Consider the following 19,423-nt stretch of genomic DNA (forward strand, 5'->3'; position numbering starts at 1 on the left):
CGCAACAGAAATACGTGTCTAAGGAACATTTTTTAACCAAGAGCTTTTCTCACCTGGAAATAGTGAAATTCGGATTTGCTGCTTGTCTCCTTTTATAAAAGACGCGGCTCCAGATGGTTTTGATTGTCCTGTCTCTACAGATTTGGTAAGCGATCATTGGTCTTTGTTTATTCAGATGGCAAAGTTAGTTAGTATTGTCAGCAGTACTCTTTCAGTGTTTAAAGACGGACCTTAGTCAAAATGATTTCTAAGTTACTAAAGTTTACAGTACGTTAATATCACTATAATATTATAGACTGAAAGATCCGCTGTAAATGCGGCTCTCTGAGTGTAAATATGTAAACACCGCAATCAAACTATTACTGTTGTGCAGGATTTTCGTCGCATTTTGTGACAGGAATGACACACACAGCTTTCTGACGCTACCTACCAAGTGCATCTAAGTTATAGAGAAATGCAGAGGTTTTTTTCTCTCATTTGCCATGAGGTATTAAACGTTCCATTTAAAATACACGCTTCCAGCAGTTCCTTGAATAAAATATCTCATTTGTCATGGGGGCATGCATAAAATGTTCCTGAATGAAAGAGCCAAACTGCAGTTAAAGTCCACCATTTAATAATTTGGCAAATTATTTGACTACTGATGTCCATGTAAACACAATCACTGTCTTTCTGCCCTGCCTCTGTGTTTGTTTTGCCTGAAAATCTGCGTGCCCAAACAGAAACTCCCATTTTTATGCACCTTCCCTCTTTCCCTCCTCCTACACTACCCCCTAAACAGAGCTGGACTCACCCACTTTCCTGACTTTTTCCAAACTAGAGGTGTGAAAACACCCTGCTTAAACAGGGGGGTTTCGTGGCCCTTTAATCTAAATGACTTTATACTCAAAGAGGAAGAAATGACTGGTCTAAACTGGCTGCAAAATATATGTGCACCATTAGTAATGGTTAATCAACGCATTTGCCTTATTCAAATAATCTACATGTTTCAACCTTGTAATTATGATAATTTTTTGAGATATTGTCTGTTTCATTTCATATTTCTGTCATTTATTTCTCATTTGCTGATTATTTTATGAAGTTAATGTTAATATATTACATAGGCTAATTTATATATATATATATATATATATATATATATATATATATATATATATATATAGATATATAAAATTTATATATAAAACATATATAAAATGCTTTGACATTCAAGTTTGCGATGTACTTGAAAGAGAGAGAAGCAGATTTGACCTGTCAATGGGTGCACATGGCTCCTGAATAGCTGTTTTTTTTAAACAGTCTTTTTTTTACTTTAACCCGTTGAAAAGAAACAGTGTATAACTGTCATAATAAATAGTTACAGTTAAAAATGTAATTATGTTTGTTAACTATTTATGTGATGTGGGTAAATGGTGTGTTCCAATCCGGCTACCACCACTAATATATTTCAAACCTGTGGGAAGTATTGTAGCATTTCACTTACACTTAATATTTACATAAAAATGTCAGTCATTTTCAAAAATATTAACTATTTCAAATATTCAAATGAAGTTTCTGAAATACTGATCAATTGTGCATGATTTGTGCATTGCATTATAGTGTTAAGGCTGATTTATCTTCTTGCCTCAAGTGATCAGCATGACCCACAGTGCCTGCCTTGCACGTACGGGTCGTGCATTTACACTTTTGCTTTTTGTGTTGCTCTGAAGTAACACGAAACGCTAGCTGGGAGTTTGTTTTTATGTTCCTCTGTGTCAAGTTCCTTCATGGTTGTTTTATTTTTCTGAACGCTACCTTAATGTACAAATAGCTCAAACTCGCTTATTCAGAGTTGGAAACCCTTGGACGTGCAACAACTTTAATAATAAGGTAAACACAAAACAAAAGTTTCCATCTAGAGCTCCTTCACAGAACTTGACACTTGCTGCAGTAAAAACTCGCTTGAAAACTTGAAACTCGCTCCATCAGGCTCGTGGCTCTCAGCACCACCCACGATCATCACAGATACCAAGCCGACCAATCACAGAGCTTGCGATACATGTCGTTGCGACGTGTAGTTACATTTTTAGAAAAGTGGTGAGGGGTATGCGGCCGCGTGAATGCTGCACCAAAACATAAGTGTTTGCTTTTAGATATAAATCTGACTTTATTGTAAAAGATTTAAGTTTAAGATTTTTCCTTTACAAATTTCTCATTCTGTTTTTGTTAATTGAGTACAACTTTTGAAATAAAACGTAAATAAACTTTGATTCAAAATTTTATTCTAGCGCTTTTATATACCTAAAGTATGTACCTAAGAACTTTCCAGGCCTTGAATCCATATGCTTGAAATCCAAGTACTTTCAAGAAGCATGGGAACCCAGGCAGAACACTAAAATGTACGACATAAACACGGAAAAACACTCACGTTGCCCCCGAGTTCATAATGCAGTGTGTGACATCGCATTTACAGTTTCGGCCATCATCGTGGTTCATCCCAAGATTATGACCCAGCTCATGAGCCACAATGGAGGCAAAGGACATCACGTTATTATTGGTGAACTGAAGGGAAAACACACACACATATACATTCATACACATACACAAAGACACACATAGAGATTCAGATAATGGTGAAAGTCTGTAGCATATGAGGAGTGGATCAGAGGCATCATACCGCATTAATTCCGCCACCGTGACTTCTGGAACAAGCTGTGCCAACAAACGCCATGCCTGCTGTTCCACCGAACCCTTTCTTTCTGTAAAAAGGAGAAAACTATAAATATCACAATTAAAAGATCGTCTTAATTTTTTTGAAGATGCTTCACAATAATATATATATATATATATATATATATATATATATATATATATATATATATACACACACATACATAAATACATACATATATAAATCATATTTTGGCACAATTTATTTACAGACATGAAGGTCTAGTGGTTATTAATGATAGAGCTCTGCTTTCTGTATATCTTCCACACATGATGATTCATGTCCTATAGAGAGTCTGGTCATTAGTACTGGGTTTTTGGGAAAAAAATAAAAATAAATAAACTGCCATTACAATATTTAGTTTTTCTGCAATTTCAGGGCTATCAAAATTTAACCCACCTTGCCCGTCGGGCTATTTTAAAGGGAGGGAACATGTAGTTTTTGTCAATGCTTTTGCATTCTTTCACAAATTGGGTAATTATGTCGTATGTAATTTTTATGCATTGAGAAACCCCTATCAATATATGTGTGAAATTGTGTTTGTGCTAACTGGTGTTGTCAAAAGAACTGATTATTCATACAGAGTTGATAAAAAATAGGAAAAATAAATCATTAATGGTAGACATAAAAGGTTTTTATTCTTTTTAAAGAGACAAATAGTTTGGTTAATAGACAGTAAAAAAATAAAATAATATATATATATTAGCTCAAAGGGGCTAATAATTTTAAAAATGGTTTTAAAAAAATAAAAACTGCTTTTATTTTAGCTGAAATAAAACAAACAATACTTTCTCCAGAAGAAAAAAATATTATAAGGCATATTGAGAAAAATTTCTTTCTCTGTTACACGTCATTTAGGAAATATTTAAAAAAAGGAAAAAAAAAATCAAAAGGGGGCTAATAATTCTGACTTAAACTGTAAATGTAGCTTATAACGAATGCATTACAACTCTTTTATTTAGTAAATGTATGTATTTCTTTTTATTTAATAAACAATTTTGGTCACTTAAATTGATTTCGGGCCACCAAAAACTGAAGTGTTCTTGTCCAAAAGGCTACCAGGGATTTAGAAATTTTGCAAGCCCTGAATATATATAAATAGCCATATGAATATAAAAAAGATTTAGGCCCAATCCTAAATCTATTTTTGTACCCCTTCCCTTTGGCCCTTGAAACAGAGGGTGAAGGGGAAGACCTTCAAATTTTACCCTTAATAAATGGGACACCACTACAACACCCGCACACGTGCTCATATGTCATCAAGAGCTCGTACTTCATATGAGATCTGACAATGGCGACTGTTGTAGTTATTCCAGTTCTGTTGTTTTTTGGTATTTATCTTCAGGAAATCACTGAAGGCAACGATATCATGTTATCAAAACGATATAATGTGGCAATATGATCGTAACTGCACTGTGCATTTACACCCTGGACTTCTTCTGTGCAAAAGAAATCAACATGAACGTTAAACCAGACACTGTAAAAAGCTCAGCCCCAGCCACTAGACTTTTCTGACAGGGTATTCTAGAGTAATCGAGTGACAGATGTGAATGTATGTTGTGAGACTACCATACAGGAATTATTATTATGGATTATAGATAGCGAAATTTTGTGCTTTTTTATAATTTTTTTTTAAAAGCATGATGGTAAAACACTAACACTGTTATGAATGTATTAAAACATATGATTGCTTCTTGTAAAAATTCATAATAATGACAAAAATACTAACTTCTGACTTCTGTGTGCAGCCATGCTGCTGTTATAGATGGTGTATTCAGGGAAATTTTGGTACCCCTTGGTTTCGAGTGTGGTCCTGAAAAATCTCTATTTCAAGGGCTATCTAGCCCTTCCCCTCAGCCATACACCTTCAAGCTGAAGAGAATTGGGACACCCCTACCCCTTCATGGGAACGTGCAAAACGAGGTGTAGTGGTAAGTGAAAGGGCTATGGGATAGAATTGGGATTGGGCCATTTTAAGTACCACTATTAGGAAAGAATTTATCATTTTAGATTACTTGGGATGCTTTTGTAGGGAAGTGCGTCTGCATAAAATATAATAAACAAAATACAAACATAATGAATACAACAGAACAAAGATACAAATTAAATAGAAAGTGTCTTATGGGTTTGTGGGGAGTCTAACAGTGTTCAGACAATTTTATACAATTAATCATCGTTAAAGTTAAAAACTTTATCATTTATTTTTCCTAAATGGTTTAAATTGCTTGAAATCTTACAGTCACGGGTCTTAAAAATATGCAAATCACAATCTTTCACTCTATTAGGGTTAAATTATGTAACGATTGCACAAATCATGTGTTCTACTTAATTATAGTCCCAACTTGACTTTGAAGATCCTGTGATGTGACTTTTGTGATATTGCGATATAAATGCTGAAACTGTACATCGTGCAAACCCTACTTCTAACATTTGATAACAATTGCAACAGAGAAATGCTCTTACAGGATGAGCTGTGCGCTGTCATGGCGTCGACGATGAACAAGCTCTTTTTCTCTCCATTGCGTAAAGCGGCTCAACACCTCTCCAGCGCTGCCATCAATATTGATCAAGTTCTGCATGTTCCAGATCTCCAGCCCCACCAAAACAATTCGAATATTCAGTGGTATATACATCTAATAGGAAGCAGAATGAAAATCAAATAAGACAATTACTCCTTCTCTTAATATTGACTGTTTAGTTATGTATAAATGATGACTACACTCTAAAAGGATTATGAGCCAAGTATGGACAAACCCAACAATTTGGTTGTCAAAATTGACAAAACTGAATTGTTGTGTTTGTCCATATTTGACCCAACACTGGCTTAACAGAGTTTTAAACAGCTTGTATTTTTCAAGTACATTCTTGTACATTTTCAGCTCAAAACACCCATCAGATTATTTATTAGACCTTTCAGAAGTTTCTATTTTATAGCTCTGAACATCAGGTAGTGGTTTTCATGGACTGTGCCTTTAATGCTAGTCCTCCCCGCCCACCGTTCCCATGTGCCTGTCAGTTTGCCTTAGGGCGTACTCACACTATGCTATCCGAACCGTGCACTGCCCCGTTTCCGGATAGTTTGAGAAGTGTGAGTGTGCTGAATCAGGCTCAGGCACGGTTCACTTGGCCGGCCCTGGCCCGGTTGGAAGAGGTGAGCCTGAGTGTGGTTCACTTGGGCTTTGGCACGGTATGCTTGTACTGTGAGTGCAAAACATGCAAAAGCCCGAAACTGAAAGCGAGACGTGACTTTAAAGGACTGTTTCATATGGATTTATTAATCAAGCTTACTGTTCAATGAACGCAAACTGCCCCAGTTTATTAAATACGCAAACCCGTCACTGCAAGATAGCTGCACCTTCAGCAAACCTCTTCATTCCTGCAACACGAGGGCTTTTTTGCTTGTTTATGAGCGCTAAAAGTGGCAGATCTGCAAAATATCTGACAGCGTGTCACCGCATATCAAACGACTGAAACGATATAACTAGAGAAGTCCCCATTGTGCTGAGCAAGAGCGCTTACTGAACATCGCAGCATCGATGACGTAAGCGTGCCCAGGCCAGATTGTAATGTGAGTGCGGGCCGTCGGGGGAGACGGGAGGGTGGAGAAGCGTGCTTTGGCATGGTTCGAGACAACTGTACTGTGATGAAGAGTCAGACGAAGTGGGATCCATTTGCAGCGTCTTTATTGAAAGTAACACAAATAAAAAAGCAGGTATACGTTTCACAGTCGAGATGGGTAAATCAAGGCACTCACTCAAAGTCGGGTCACAAGCAAAGTTGTGGGCAGGCAGCAGGAATACATAGAAGAGGATACAGGCTAGGATCTGGGCAGGCAGCATAGAATCACAGGTAAACAATCGGTCCGGGTCGGCAATAGTAAACAGTCAGATAATTTGGAAAACGCTTAATATTGAATGCAGAGCAAAACAAGACTTCGCACTGAATGACATGGCGAGAAGGGCTTATATGCGTGTGTGTGTGTATACGTTTCAGCTGGACGGTAATCAAGGTCCCGCGGGGTCTTGTGGGTAATGGAGTTCGTTTGACTTCAGTAGTCGGGCGAGCGGGACCTCTGCTGGTTGGTGAGTGGATTAACTGGGACCGAGTCTGTGACATGTGCATAGTGTGAGTACGGCCTTAATCTCCACCCTCTGCTGCATCAGACAACATACAGACACTTAGGAAGCAGATCTCACATAACGTTTGAGAGAAATACTACAGTAAAACCTCTCCCAATGATCTCCCTTCTCTTAATAATGACTGTTTAGTGATGTATAAATGATGACTACACTCTAAAATGAATATGAGCCGAATATGGACAAACCCAACAATTTAGTTATGAAAATTTAAATTAAACTGAACTGTTGTGTTTGTCCATATTTGACCCAACACTGGCTTAACAGAGTTTTAAACAGCTTGCATTTTACAAGTTACATACAGTTGAAGTCAAAATTATTCGCCCTCCTCTGAATTGTAATTTCTTTTTGAAATATTTCCCAAATTATGCTTAATAAAGCAAGAAATTTTTTATTGTCTACCGCACAAACCACTGTTATAGAATCATTGCCTATTTACCATAACTTGCCTAATTAACCAGCTTTTAAATGTTACTTTAAGCTGAGTGCTAGTGTCTTTGTCAGGATTTTGCCACTTCGGTCTTGAGTCCAGACATTAGTCCTGTCTTGTCTTATATGTTGTGCTCGGTTTGAGTTTTCGTCTTCGTCTTTTGTATGAGTGCTTGTATGCTACGTCTTGGCTGCACTCTCATCCTGGTTTTAGTGTTTGTTCTGTCGGCTGTGTGCCGTTTCATTCTTAGCGTCTAGTTGGTTTCGGTTTGCACTGGGATGAAACATGCACATTGCATGTGTGTGTGTTTTTATTTATCGTGTATTTGCGCCTTGCATTCTGTTTGTGTTGTTAAAGCATGTGGCCTAGTGCCTACATTGTGCCCACATGCTTTACTGTCATGTTTCATGTGAACACGCGGTTAATAAGTTCTCTCTTCGGCTGCGTGTTTTATTCTTGATTTGTGTTGTTTTTTTGAGTCATGTGCTCTCCTGTCTATTGACTAGTCCCACCCTCCTTGTTAACCCATTATAAGTTGATTTAGTTTACCTGTTTGTTAATTATTTCTCCTTTATTTTCTCCTCACGTCTGGTGTACTGTCCGAGTTTGTTGTCCAGCCCTGCTTTTCCCCGTCAGAACACTTTTTTTTAATGTTTTCCCCATCGGGGTTGTTTTTGTTTTATTTTAAAATTAATAAAACCATGTTTTTGTGCCAAGCAATCGAGTCCTCGTCATTCCCTAATCCAATCCCTGACCAATATCCAATTCCTAAAATATTATTTAGTGTCATCAGGGCAAAGATAAAAGAAATCAGTTATTAGAAATGAGTTATTAAAACTAGTATGTTTAGAAATGTGTTACAATCCATGAAAAAGTAATTGGGGAAGGACAGGAGGGCTAATAATTCAACTGTATATTTACACGAGTAGTCTCGAATAAAAAGGCATTCTTTGCATTCATACTGTATTAAAACAAGCAGGAAAACTTACACTATCAACATAGTTGGCAATCTGCACCACCTCCTCGCGTACTGCTGTATGATTCCTGTTTTTGTAGTTATACTGTTAAAAAAAAGAGAAAAAGGGAAAAAATAAATTATGATTTTTCAGAAACTAGACATTTCTCATGCCACATTTATACTTTATTGACTGAGACAGGGGCAATCAAACATTTTCATTCACTTGGCTACTTCAATTCAATAGCCTCACACAAACTGTTCACAGTTTAAAAGCTACGTGCTGAGTGTGACATAACCATCAAACAATGAGGAAAGGAAAAGTTTTACATGACTTACTCTCTCATTATCCACCACCATCAGAAGCTCCACATAGTGTGTCTGGTGTAGCACTGCCCTCTTTCGCTGTTTGGACAGACAGACAAAGACTTTAGTTTTATTTTCAGCGGTGTTTGCAAAGGCAAGCGTCACTATAATAACAATAACTGAAATAATAATTGTAGCGAGTGGGGCGGAGCCAAGAGCTGTGAGGGCAGAACGAGCGGAACATTACTTATTGACTTTGTCAGGTAAATAATGAATGATAGGAAACTAATCTGTTCAAAGTCTATTATAAATGAATAGCGATAGTAGTGGCAGCTGGGCAACCGGAAACAATGCTTCCCCATTCCAGTCCTGATCGCCATGTTTGTGAGATAGGCATATTATTCTTAGTATTATGAAAAAGTGCTTTGCTTTAATAAGTGTTTAAATGTATTTCTAAAAATAACAAAATAGAAGAATGGTGATGTTAGATTATGTTGCAAAATAAACTGGTAACACTTTATAATAACTACACACTATGAATAGTTTATTAAGCCTTAGCAAATAGTTAATTCATTATCTGTTAGGAATTAACTCTCATTAATAGACATCAGCAAGCAGTATATAAATACAGCTACAAAAGCTTTATTCTTGACTTAGAAGCACTTTTATAATGTGCATAATAATTGTACTCTTCATAATTTGTGACTGTTTGATTTTTCAGTACTAAACTAATTAAATTCAATTCAATTCAGCTTTATTTGTATAGCCCTTTTACAATGTAGATTGTGTCAAAGCAGCTTCACGTGAATGGTCATAGTAACTGGATCAGGGTAGTTCAGTTTTTAGTGTTTAAGTTCAGTTCAGTTTAGCTCAGTTCAGTGTGGTTTAAAGTCATTACTGAGAGTCCAAACACTGAAGAGCAAATTCATCGTATTTAAGAGTAGTTGGTGGTATTTTAAAGATGATTCAAAATGAGCTAGTAAAGGATTATTAAACTATTAAAATCAACGTTTATATATCTTATTATTCAGGCATATATTAATAGTTAATTTGCATGTTAATAAATGCTTTATTAACACAACTTTTTGTGCTACGTTAACACAACGTAATTTTGTGACCTAATCTAAAGTGAGGACTATTTATTATTCGTAAATCTCTTATAAATGACAATTAAAGGCTAAGTAATCTGATTAATAATCTTTGCAATCTTATCTAAAAATTTTAAATCACGGTAATGTTTAAACATTGCCAAATAACAGGAGTGTCAAAATATAACATCAAATTGGATAAAACAACAGCAATGTAATAGTTCAACAATATATTAGGATACAACATTTTAATGATTTTAGCGATGTTTAAACTGTAAAGTAATTTTATTTTAGATCAGGTTGCAAAGATTTATTTTTCATTTGAAGTACAGTTTCATTTGTGTATCTTCAAATGAATAGAAAAGAATAAAGTCATTTATGTTCTTTTTGTTTCCTGTTTATACGATAACTGAGCCTTTAACTGTTATTAATAAGGGATTTATAAATCATACATAGTCCTCACTTTAGATTAGGTCACCAAACTGGATGAAGTTGAGTTACTAAAGCATTTATTGCCATACAAATCAACTATGAGTATATGCCTGAATAATAAGAATTATGAATGTTATTCTGAATAGTTTATTAATCATTTACTAACTCATTCTGAATGATTTTGAAAAAAAAAAAACACCAACTATGCTTAAATAACTGGTTTGTAAATAATACAATACTTAATTTAGTCATGAAAAATGAATCATTAACAAATTATGAAAGTACAATTATTAAGCACGCTATACATGCGCCTGTAAGTCAGAAATACAGCATTTGCATTTACATTTATAAAAGCTGCTTACTAACATCTATTAATGTAGAGTTAATGCTTAACAGATATTGAATTCACTATTTCCTAATGCTTAATAAAGTCGAGATCCAAATCATTTGATGTCAGAGAACTAAAAACTGTATAGAGGTCTGTGAAAAGTGAAGCAGAATGGATATACAGTTGAAGTCAATTGTGAATTTGTTTTTCCAAATATTTACACAAATGACAATAATTCCTAATAAAAATTAATAATAATCCTTACATTTATATAGCGCTTTTCTGGGCACTTTACAATGGGGGGAATCTCCTCATTCACCACCAGTGTGCAGCATCCACCTGGTTGACGCGACGGCAACCATTTTGCGCCAGACCGCACACCGCACACCACACACCAGGTGATTAGTGGAGAGGAGACAGAGATGAAGCCAATTAGAATACGGGGATGGTTAGGAGGCCATGATGGACAGAAGCCAGTGGGCAGATTTGGCCAGGATGCTGGGGTTAAACCTTTACTCTTTTTCGAAAGGATTTTTAACGACCACAGAGAGTCAGGACCTCGGTTTAACATCTCAGCCGAAAGACGGCGCTCACTGAGCAGTACAGAGTCCCTGTCACTATACTGGGGCATTAGGACCCACACAGACCGCAGGTTGGGCGCCCACTGCTGGCCTCACTAACACCACTTCCAACAGCAACCTAGCTTTCCCTTGTGGTCTCCCATCCAGGTACTGACCCGGCGCAGCCCTGCTTAGCTTCAGTGGACGACCATGTGAGAGTTGCAGAGAGCTAGCTGCCGGTTATGCCGGTAATGATGTTTAACAGAGCAAGGAATTTTTCACAGTATTTCCTGTAATATTATTTCTTTTTAATAAACATTTAAAGGTCAAAATTATTAGTATAACGATTGTTACCATGTTAACCATCAGTATAACCATAGGTATACGATGACTTGCCTGATAACTCCAACTTGCCTAGTTAACCTAATTAAGCAAATGTTACATTAAGCTGAATACTAGTATCTTGAAAAATCTCATAGTACATAGTATTATGTACTGTCATTATGGCAAATATAAAAGCAACCAGTTATTATAAATAAGCAATTAAAACTATTGTTTAGAAATGTGTTGAAAAAAATCTTCTTTCCATTAAACAGATATTGGGGGAAAAATATAGAGAAGGGCTAATAATTCACGAAGGCTAATAATTCAACTCTATGTACATTTTAAGACTGACACGATTATGACTGAGATTTATTTACAGAACAGAAGGTGTTTTTTTATCCTCTTATCAGATTATCATGTGCATTTATTATACTCACAAGCTTTTATAAGCCAAGTGCACGCTACAAACCAAAATGTTAGAGAGTTTGTAGCAAACATAGAACAAAACTGTCAAGATTAATGCAGTAACTCATTTTCCAATTTGGTAGTCATGGATTATCTAAATCAGTGGTCACCAAACTTGTTCCTGGAGGGCCGGTGTCCTGCAGATTTTAGCTCCAACCCTAATCAAACACACCTGAACAAGTTAATCAAGGTCTTACTAGGTATACTTAAAACATCCAGGCAGGTGTGTTGAGGCAAGTTGGAGCTAAACCCTGAAGGGACACCGGCCCTCCAGGACCGAGATTGGTGACCCCTGATCTAAATCTACATGCTGTATTGTAAACAGCATACACTGCTGAATGCACAGCTCTAGGAGTCATACAGTGTCATGTTCTCTTATTACTCAGTGGTTTATTTTGCAATGGAATATAAATTTATTTTGACAGAATGAGCAGAGATGCCTCGTGCTGGTGTGAACAGTGACAATAGTTGCTTGCAGTGACATGAGAGTAGACAGTGAACAAGAATAAACTATGTTCACAGATTTCAAAGTCTTTACAATGCCTTTTGTTTATACAGAATAACCTTTTAGGTAAGCAGGACCAGAGGTAGCTACTATTTACACAATCTCTTTCACATAAAGAATCTGCATAAAGTTGAAGCCTATCCCAGTTTGTAGAAGCAGAGACAAAATAAAGCATCATGGAGAGAAAGAGAAGGGGTTCATAGTTATATAATATAGTTATTTAAATAAGTAGTTATAGTTGGTTTTAGAATTATTACCCCCATTTGTTTTTGTTTTTCTTTTTTAAATATTTCCCAAATGATGTCTAACAGAGCAAGGACATTTTCACAGTATGTCTGATAATATTTTTTCTAATGGAAAAAGTCTTATTTGTTTTATTTTGGCTAGATTAAAGCAGTTTTTTAAATTTTTTAAACACCATTTTAAGGACAAAATATTAGCCCCTTTAAGCTATATATTTTTCGACAGTCTACAGAACAAAGCATTGTTATACAATAACTTGCCTAATTACCCTAACCTGCCTAGTTAACCTAATTAACTTAGTTAAGCCTTTTTAAATGTCACTTTAAGCTGTATAGAAGTGCCTTGAAAAATAACTAGTCAAATATTATTTACTGTCATCATGGCAAAGATAAAATAAATCAATTGTTAGAAATGAGGTATCAAAACTATTATGTTTAGAAATGTGTTGAAAAAAACTTAATATATATCTATACAGATGTTTTTTGAGCATTTGAATTTGTTTAGAATATAATAAACCGAGACAGTAAGTCTTTGTCAGGGACCATATTTCTAAAAATAAGCTTGAAAAGTTGTCGTTAGCATTGTGGTGCTGATGTAGCAAGTGAGCGCCCTGAAGTCAGTGTAGTCCGCTTATAGCCTAATGTTAGCTTTTCAATTCTTCCATTTGCATTTAAGATCCTAAAGTGATAAAAGTTATACTATTGTGCGAGGATTAACCGGTTGGACAAAATGTGTAAGTGTAATGAACTATGTTTGACCCTAGAGCTTATTATTTACAATTTTCAAAAAGCCTATGGGAAAATCCTGTAGGGATTTTATTGAGGGAACCAGTTTTATGCTAGCAGCCGATTAGCCTACAAGGTAACATCATAGTTCCTCCACTAATTTTTTTTATTGGGAGAATATGTACAATTACAGAATGTCGTTATGCAAAAAATAAAATAAAATAAATTAAAATAAATTAAAACAAAATATTTCCTTCTATAATTATTAGGTACAAGTGATTATATTACAACTACATGTCTATATGTATATATACATACACATACACACATATACAGGCATAGATACACACATACACATACATACACACACACATGTACATACAATTTTTTCCCTTGGTCTACAAACACAATTTACATTGTCTACATATGAATATGTAAACCATTATCTGAATTGACAGAGAAAATAAAAAAAGACTTAGTTACCATTACAGAAGGAAAAGAAGAACAAAATATATACAAACTCAAACAAAATAGATCACAGTATGTAAACGAAAATAATACCCTATAATAGAGGTGTGAACCTATACTGGTCTCACGGTTCGGTTCGGTTACGATTATCATGCATTCGATTCGGTTCGATTCGATATCTCGATGCATCACGGTGCATTGACGATGCTTTCCAATACAGTGTTATATTTTAGGGGGAGGCTATAACAAGCTGTCTGTATAAACACACAGTACAACACTGTCTCTCATTCAAACACATACACAAACATAGACAGAACCAAAGAAACAAACAAACACACACACGAAAGCACATACACACGCACGCACACACACATGCACATGCACGCACGCACGCACACACTTAAGCCCTCGCAACAGGGAGAGCTCGCGCTGAGCGGAGCAGAAAAACAAAAAAAACCGAAAAAAAATAAGCACTTTTCCGACGGTCCCTTGCTGAGAGCTCCTCTCAACGCCAGCTCTCCCGGCTAAACAAATGTTGCGAGGGCTTAAACGGAGCAGTGGTCGTAATATAGAGCGAAAAAAATAAAAAGACAGCTGTGAAACATAACCAGCTTTGTCTTTTTGTAAGAAACACACTTTAGATCTTTTTAGGGTAAGAGGTTTTTTAGTTATTGCCATCTATAACTGAATGTGTGTCAGGAATATTGAAAACAAAACCAACTGAAGCGCGCTCATTTCTGGCGCCCCCCTGGATATACAGCGCCCTTAGCATTTGCTTTTGGTGCCTATGCCACGGGCCGGCCCTGAGTTGGCTGAGTGTTGTAAATACTCGCGCTCACCTCCCACCAGAGCGCACAGGAGATAAATGACGTCAGTACATAATAACCGGTTATGATTATTACTGAACAGATACCGAATTGTTCGCGTCTGCATCGCGGTGCACCGAAGAAACAATTAATTTTGACACCCCTACCCTATAATATCCCCCCACCCGTCAGTTTCCATCTGTAGTGCACACCCGTAAGGAAGATTACTGAAAATGGGAGCTTCCATATGATTTAACAATATCCGCATCAAACCACTGTTCCATCTCTCCCTTCCAAGTACCTTATGAAAGGTTCCCATATTTTAAAAAATTTTGGCTTTTTATTCTGTAAATGGTACCGTATTCTTTCTAAATGGAGTGTGTTTGTGAGTTCACTGAGCCATAATTTGAAAGCGGGAGGAGATTTACTTTTCCAGAATGTCAGAATAAGTTTTTTGGCTGTTAAAAGGCCATGAGAAATTATTTGTTGCTGAGACTTGGACAATCCAAGCTCGTGCTTTGAAACCCCAAACACAATTAAAAATTCATCTGGATCAATAGTTGGCCCTGTGATTTCAGAAAAAAAACATTAAATATTTTGCACCAAAAATTCTGTAGGCTAGAACATAAGGCATAACTATGAAGCAGCGATGCATCAGATACCTCCACTCTATTTGGTAGAAGTTAGTACATTAATGAGGAAAAAAGAAACTTAAGTCATTTGAGCAAATGGCTGCAATATAACAAATGAAAATGTGAGGCGGTCTGAATACTTTCTGTACCCACTGTATATTATAAGCTAAGATAATTAGACATTTTTAATAGAGAATATATTTTTTATAATTGTATTTTCATGCATTTCATATCTGAATCCCACACATATCTTTTTATCTATGAAGCAGACTAATCTCTAATGAATGTAGATCAGCGTCATCATTGTGTAATTGCTGGGATTTAGAGTGACTCACCCTTAAATGGCTGCCAGCTTGACCAAACGTGATGTTATGGGTATGGCTGATTATAGGTTGCCTTGGTGAAGATTGGTCGTCATGGTTATAAGAGTGAGGGGTTCCACAGTTGAGAGGTTGTGTCTGTACGTCCTCCAAACGATACACCAAATGTTCATCACTGGAGGAACCTTCCAGCGGTTCGATTCCAAAACTGGTGCCCTCCGTGTGAATAACACCCCTAAAGCACATAGATACCACACACTTATATATAGAAACAGGTACAAGATACGGATATTTAGGGGATCCCGACACCCCCTTTGGGAACCACTGGATTAGTGTAAAATGTTTTATATTTATTTTATAGTCATTTGACAAATTAGACTTTTTTAAAGTAACACAATAATTACTTTTCCCTGGTAATTAGTTACTTTTATAATTATGTAACTCAGTTACTAACTCAGTTACTATTTGGGAGAAGTAACTATAGTAATTACTCTTTTAAGGGAAAGCACCCGACGCTGGTCGTGACATACAGCAGAATGAAACAGATTGTTTAAAATAATAAAAATAAGAAGATTCATTTAGGGAGGGTTTGGTAGACAAGTTACGGATTTGATGGAGGCAGAGCTGAAGGAACTCTTTGACAAAAAAGGTCAGTTTTAAGTGGACTAAATGAGAAATCCGTGAGTATACAGTGAGTATAAGACATTTAGATTATTTTTTTTATTAAACATATGCATGGTTAAACTGTTAACAATAAGTTTAATCAACTGCCAGAAATAAAAGAATAATATTAAATGCATTCAAAATTTAAAGACGTTACAAAAATGTTAAAAATGTCACAATCCAATCCAAGACAGACAGTCATTTATTTTCATTTAATTTATCCACTGAGATCTGACTAGATTATGAAAATGCGACTATTTTTTTTATTATTACTGTTATTATGAGATTAAAATAAATAAATAAGTAAAAATAAATAGATAAATAAATAAATAAATAATTGATTATATTATATAATATTATATTATATAATATTATATTATATTATATTATATTATATTATATTATATTATATTATATTATATTATATTATATTATTGCATTTGTTTTAATGCAAGAATACTATCTGAGTTTAATAACATGAGTTGTACAAACATAAAACTTAAGACATTTAATAATGTTTTTTTTAAAGCAACAGTTTTGCCCTCTATCCATTTAAAGTGATCTCACCTTAACCCAGAGCACAGGCTGAGTGCTGCAGAAGAGCCCTCCACATCCTCTATGTAACCACTATAATGACAATGATCCTGATGGGAAAAATAGAGAGAAAAATACACCTCAGTAAAATAAATCAAGAATTAAAAAAATATAATAAAAATTCAATGTCTTCAATAACAACCAGCAACATTCTTAGCATTCAGAACCTAAATGCAGCTCAGGGTGTTTGCTCTTCAGGTAACAAACCGTAGCTAGAAAGCAGCAGTTTTCCACTAGAGGCGAACTAGACTGTTATAGACTAACACACTGATTTAAAGAAAACATACACACTTCAATTCTGTCTGCTTTAGCATTCAATAACTGCTAATCGTTATACTTTTCTGAATGCATTAGCGAGCACATATAACAATGAGTCATGTGTTTCTTTAATGCTGTGTGTTCATGGTGAAATGTGAGTGTGGCCAGAAAACAAGCCCTTTTCAGAGCAAATGAATCAGACTGTGACATCAGACACGGAGCAGCTCGAGAAAATCAGTTCAGAAATACAAAAGCAAAAAGCATTGATTCCCAAATAAGAGGTACTTTAGCTTAAAAGCCTAAACCATATCTGTAAATGATGATGTATGTTCCCAATTCCAAATGTCCATTCATGTATTAAATCTCCTGAAAACCTTTAATGCACTGCCTTTGGTTGCCAGGTTCTAGTCTCCAGCTGGTCTAAAGTACAGCAACTTCAACCAAAGACAAACATGATGAGATTGGTCCTGCCCTATCTCTGCTGTTACCATATTGGAATTTCCAACTTTGAACATTAAAAGTTCCACAAAATCAAAGGTATGCATATGAATTCAAAAAGGAAAACAACTAAACCATAAATGCTTATATCAGGTACGTCAGTTGTCCAAAAAACAAAACAAAAGATAAAGTCCAAAAGGCAATAAATAAATAAAATAAAAAATAAATCACTGCAATCTCATTGCATTTTCTGACGTTTCCTGATTTTCCTAATATTCTTAATAATAATAATTAATTAATTATTGATTATTGCTAATTATATCTCTGCTGGCTTTTCCAGTGATGGGTTGCAGCTGGAAGAGCATCCGCTGTTTATTCATATTTTCATTATTTATAAGAAAAAAGTGACTATTCATATGTGTTTTAGTCTAAGTGGTTTAATGTTAATGTTTAATAAATAATCATAGATAGTAGATAGTGTGTGTTTACTTCAATCATTTTAAAATCAAGTAATGCACCCTTCATTCATTAATCTCTCACTTGTAATATGTAAGCATAGTTACTGTACAAAACCTGTCAGTGAACTATGAGGGCAAAACATGTAATAAATAAATAAAATAATCGTTATTTAATTGTAATTGAGGGAAAATGTTCAATTAATCAACATTTAGATTTTAGGCCAAATTTCCCAGCCCTAGTTTGAGACATCCTCTGGCACAGCTGTGGTAATTCCAGCAGATAGTGATTTTACCGTCTTCTATTTATTACAAACATGCACTGCTTTAAAAACGTTTTAAACTTGTAAAACTTATTTTTGAGTTGCAGCTGATCACAGAGAGTCGGCACAGATCTTTTAATTATAGTTTCTTTGCCAATTCTGTTTTGTGGACATATTTATACGTTACTATAGAGACAAGTTAACATGTGGCTGTCAGTCAGTTTGGAGGGCGGGGAAAACCCCACTCCATCACATTGCGGTGGGCCTCAAAATTGCTGGAATTTAAGTCCTATTTTAACATCTGGAAATTAAAAAAAAAAAAAGAAACTTGTGTTTATCACTTTAATATGACTGTATGACAATTTGAGCTTCAAAAATTTGACTTTGAATCATAGGTGAACTTTGATAAACAGAACTTAGTAAAACTAACAAAGCGTGAACATAAAGAGTGCAGAAAAGTTATCACTACCTGATCAACTCATCATAATTATTGTAAAAGTTAAAGGCCTGACTGAAGAGAAAACAGTCATGGTTTAAACGTGTGTTTCTAAGGAACAGTATTTGTTGAATTAGGGCAGAGTCCTAAAGCCTCCCTGGATCTCATGTAAAGGTCATACAGAGTTCTTGACAAGTGCTAGTTACACATATGCTACCTGTATTATATCAAAAAAATTCGAGACAGCTCTTTTAGATCATTCTCTTAAAGTAGATAATATCAATACCTTAATACCTAACTGCCTCTGAGCATTTGTGTAATCATTTCCTTTCTTATAGCCATGCAGTTCTAAAATGTATAGTAGTACTCCTATTGCACGCTTCTGTCCTCTGCTTTAAATAATGGATTCTGCTTTTCTGCTCTGAAAAACACCATTTTCATAAGTGATGCTCTTTCCATCAGTTTATTTAAATATTACTTTGGTAAATTAATTTCCGAGGTTGTGAAAGAGGCATCTAAACAGGATAACTCTTGTTATACACCAGCTTTGAAAATGTATAGTTCTGATATATCAAAATAGATACAAGTTAATATCATTATAACTAAATCTAGAACATTACAGGGGTGGTTATTTTTAAATAACCTAAAAGTAATTTGTACAGAACACCCCTCATGGTTATTTGTAGGCTTTTATCTTCCAACCATAAAGTTCCCAGAACATTGAAGCAGAGATATTTTAAAAATAACCTATAAGGAACTGTAAACTATTTTGCAGAATCACGAGTGAGATTAGTAAATACAGAATTTCCTAAAATGCTTTGTTGTTTAGGTTATTTTAAAAATGACAATGCTACAACATTTTGGGAACGTCATTTAATTTTTA

The 19,423-nt window shown here is 35.3% G+C and overlaps 1 protein-coding gene across 1 annotated transcript in view; it reads right to left on the reverse strand.

The window, feature by feature from the left end:
• Positions 1–5,293: 5,293 nt before the first annotated feature.
• The window catches only part of adam9a (ADAM metallopeptidase domain 9a), a gene marked incomplete at its 3' end in the record, with an annotated part of 58,073 nt that continues 43,943 nt past the window's right edge, over positions 5,294–19,423 (reverse strand). The window contains 5 exon segments of the mRNA NM_001004678.1: positions 5,294–5,343; positions 8,266–8,337; positions 8,571–8,636; positions 15,449–15,668; positions 16,664–16,740. Of these exon segments, the coding sequence (NP_001004678.1) occupies positions 5,294–5,343; positions 8,266–8,337; positions 8,571–8,636; positions 15,449–15,668; positions 16,664–16,740 (485 nt within the window).

The sequence above is a fragment of the Danio rerio genome, chromosome 8 (assembly GCF_052040795.2).
Source record: "Danio rerio strain M-AB ecotype USA chromosome 8, GRCz13ab, whole genome shotgun sequence".
NCBI lineage: Eukaryota > Metazoa > Chordata > Actinopteri > Cypriniformes > Danionidae > Danio > Danio rerio.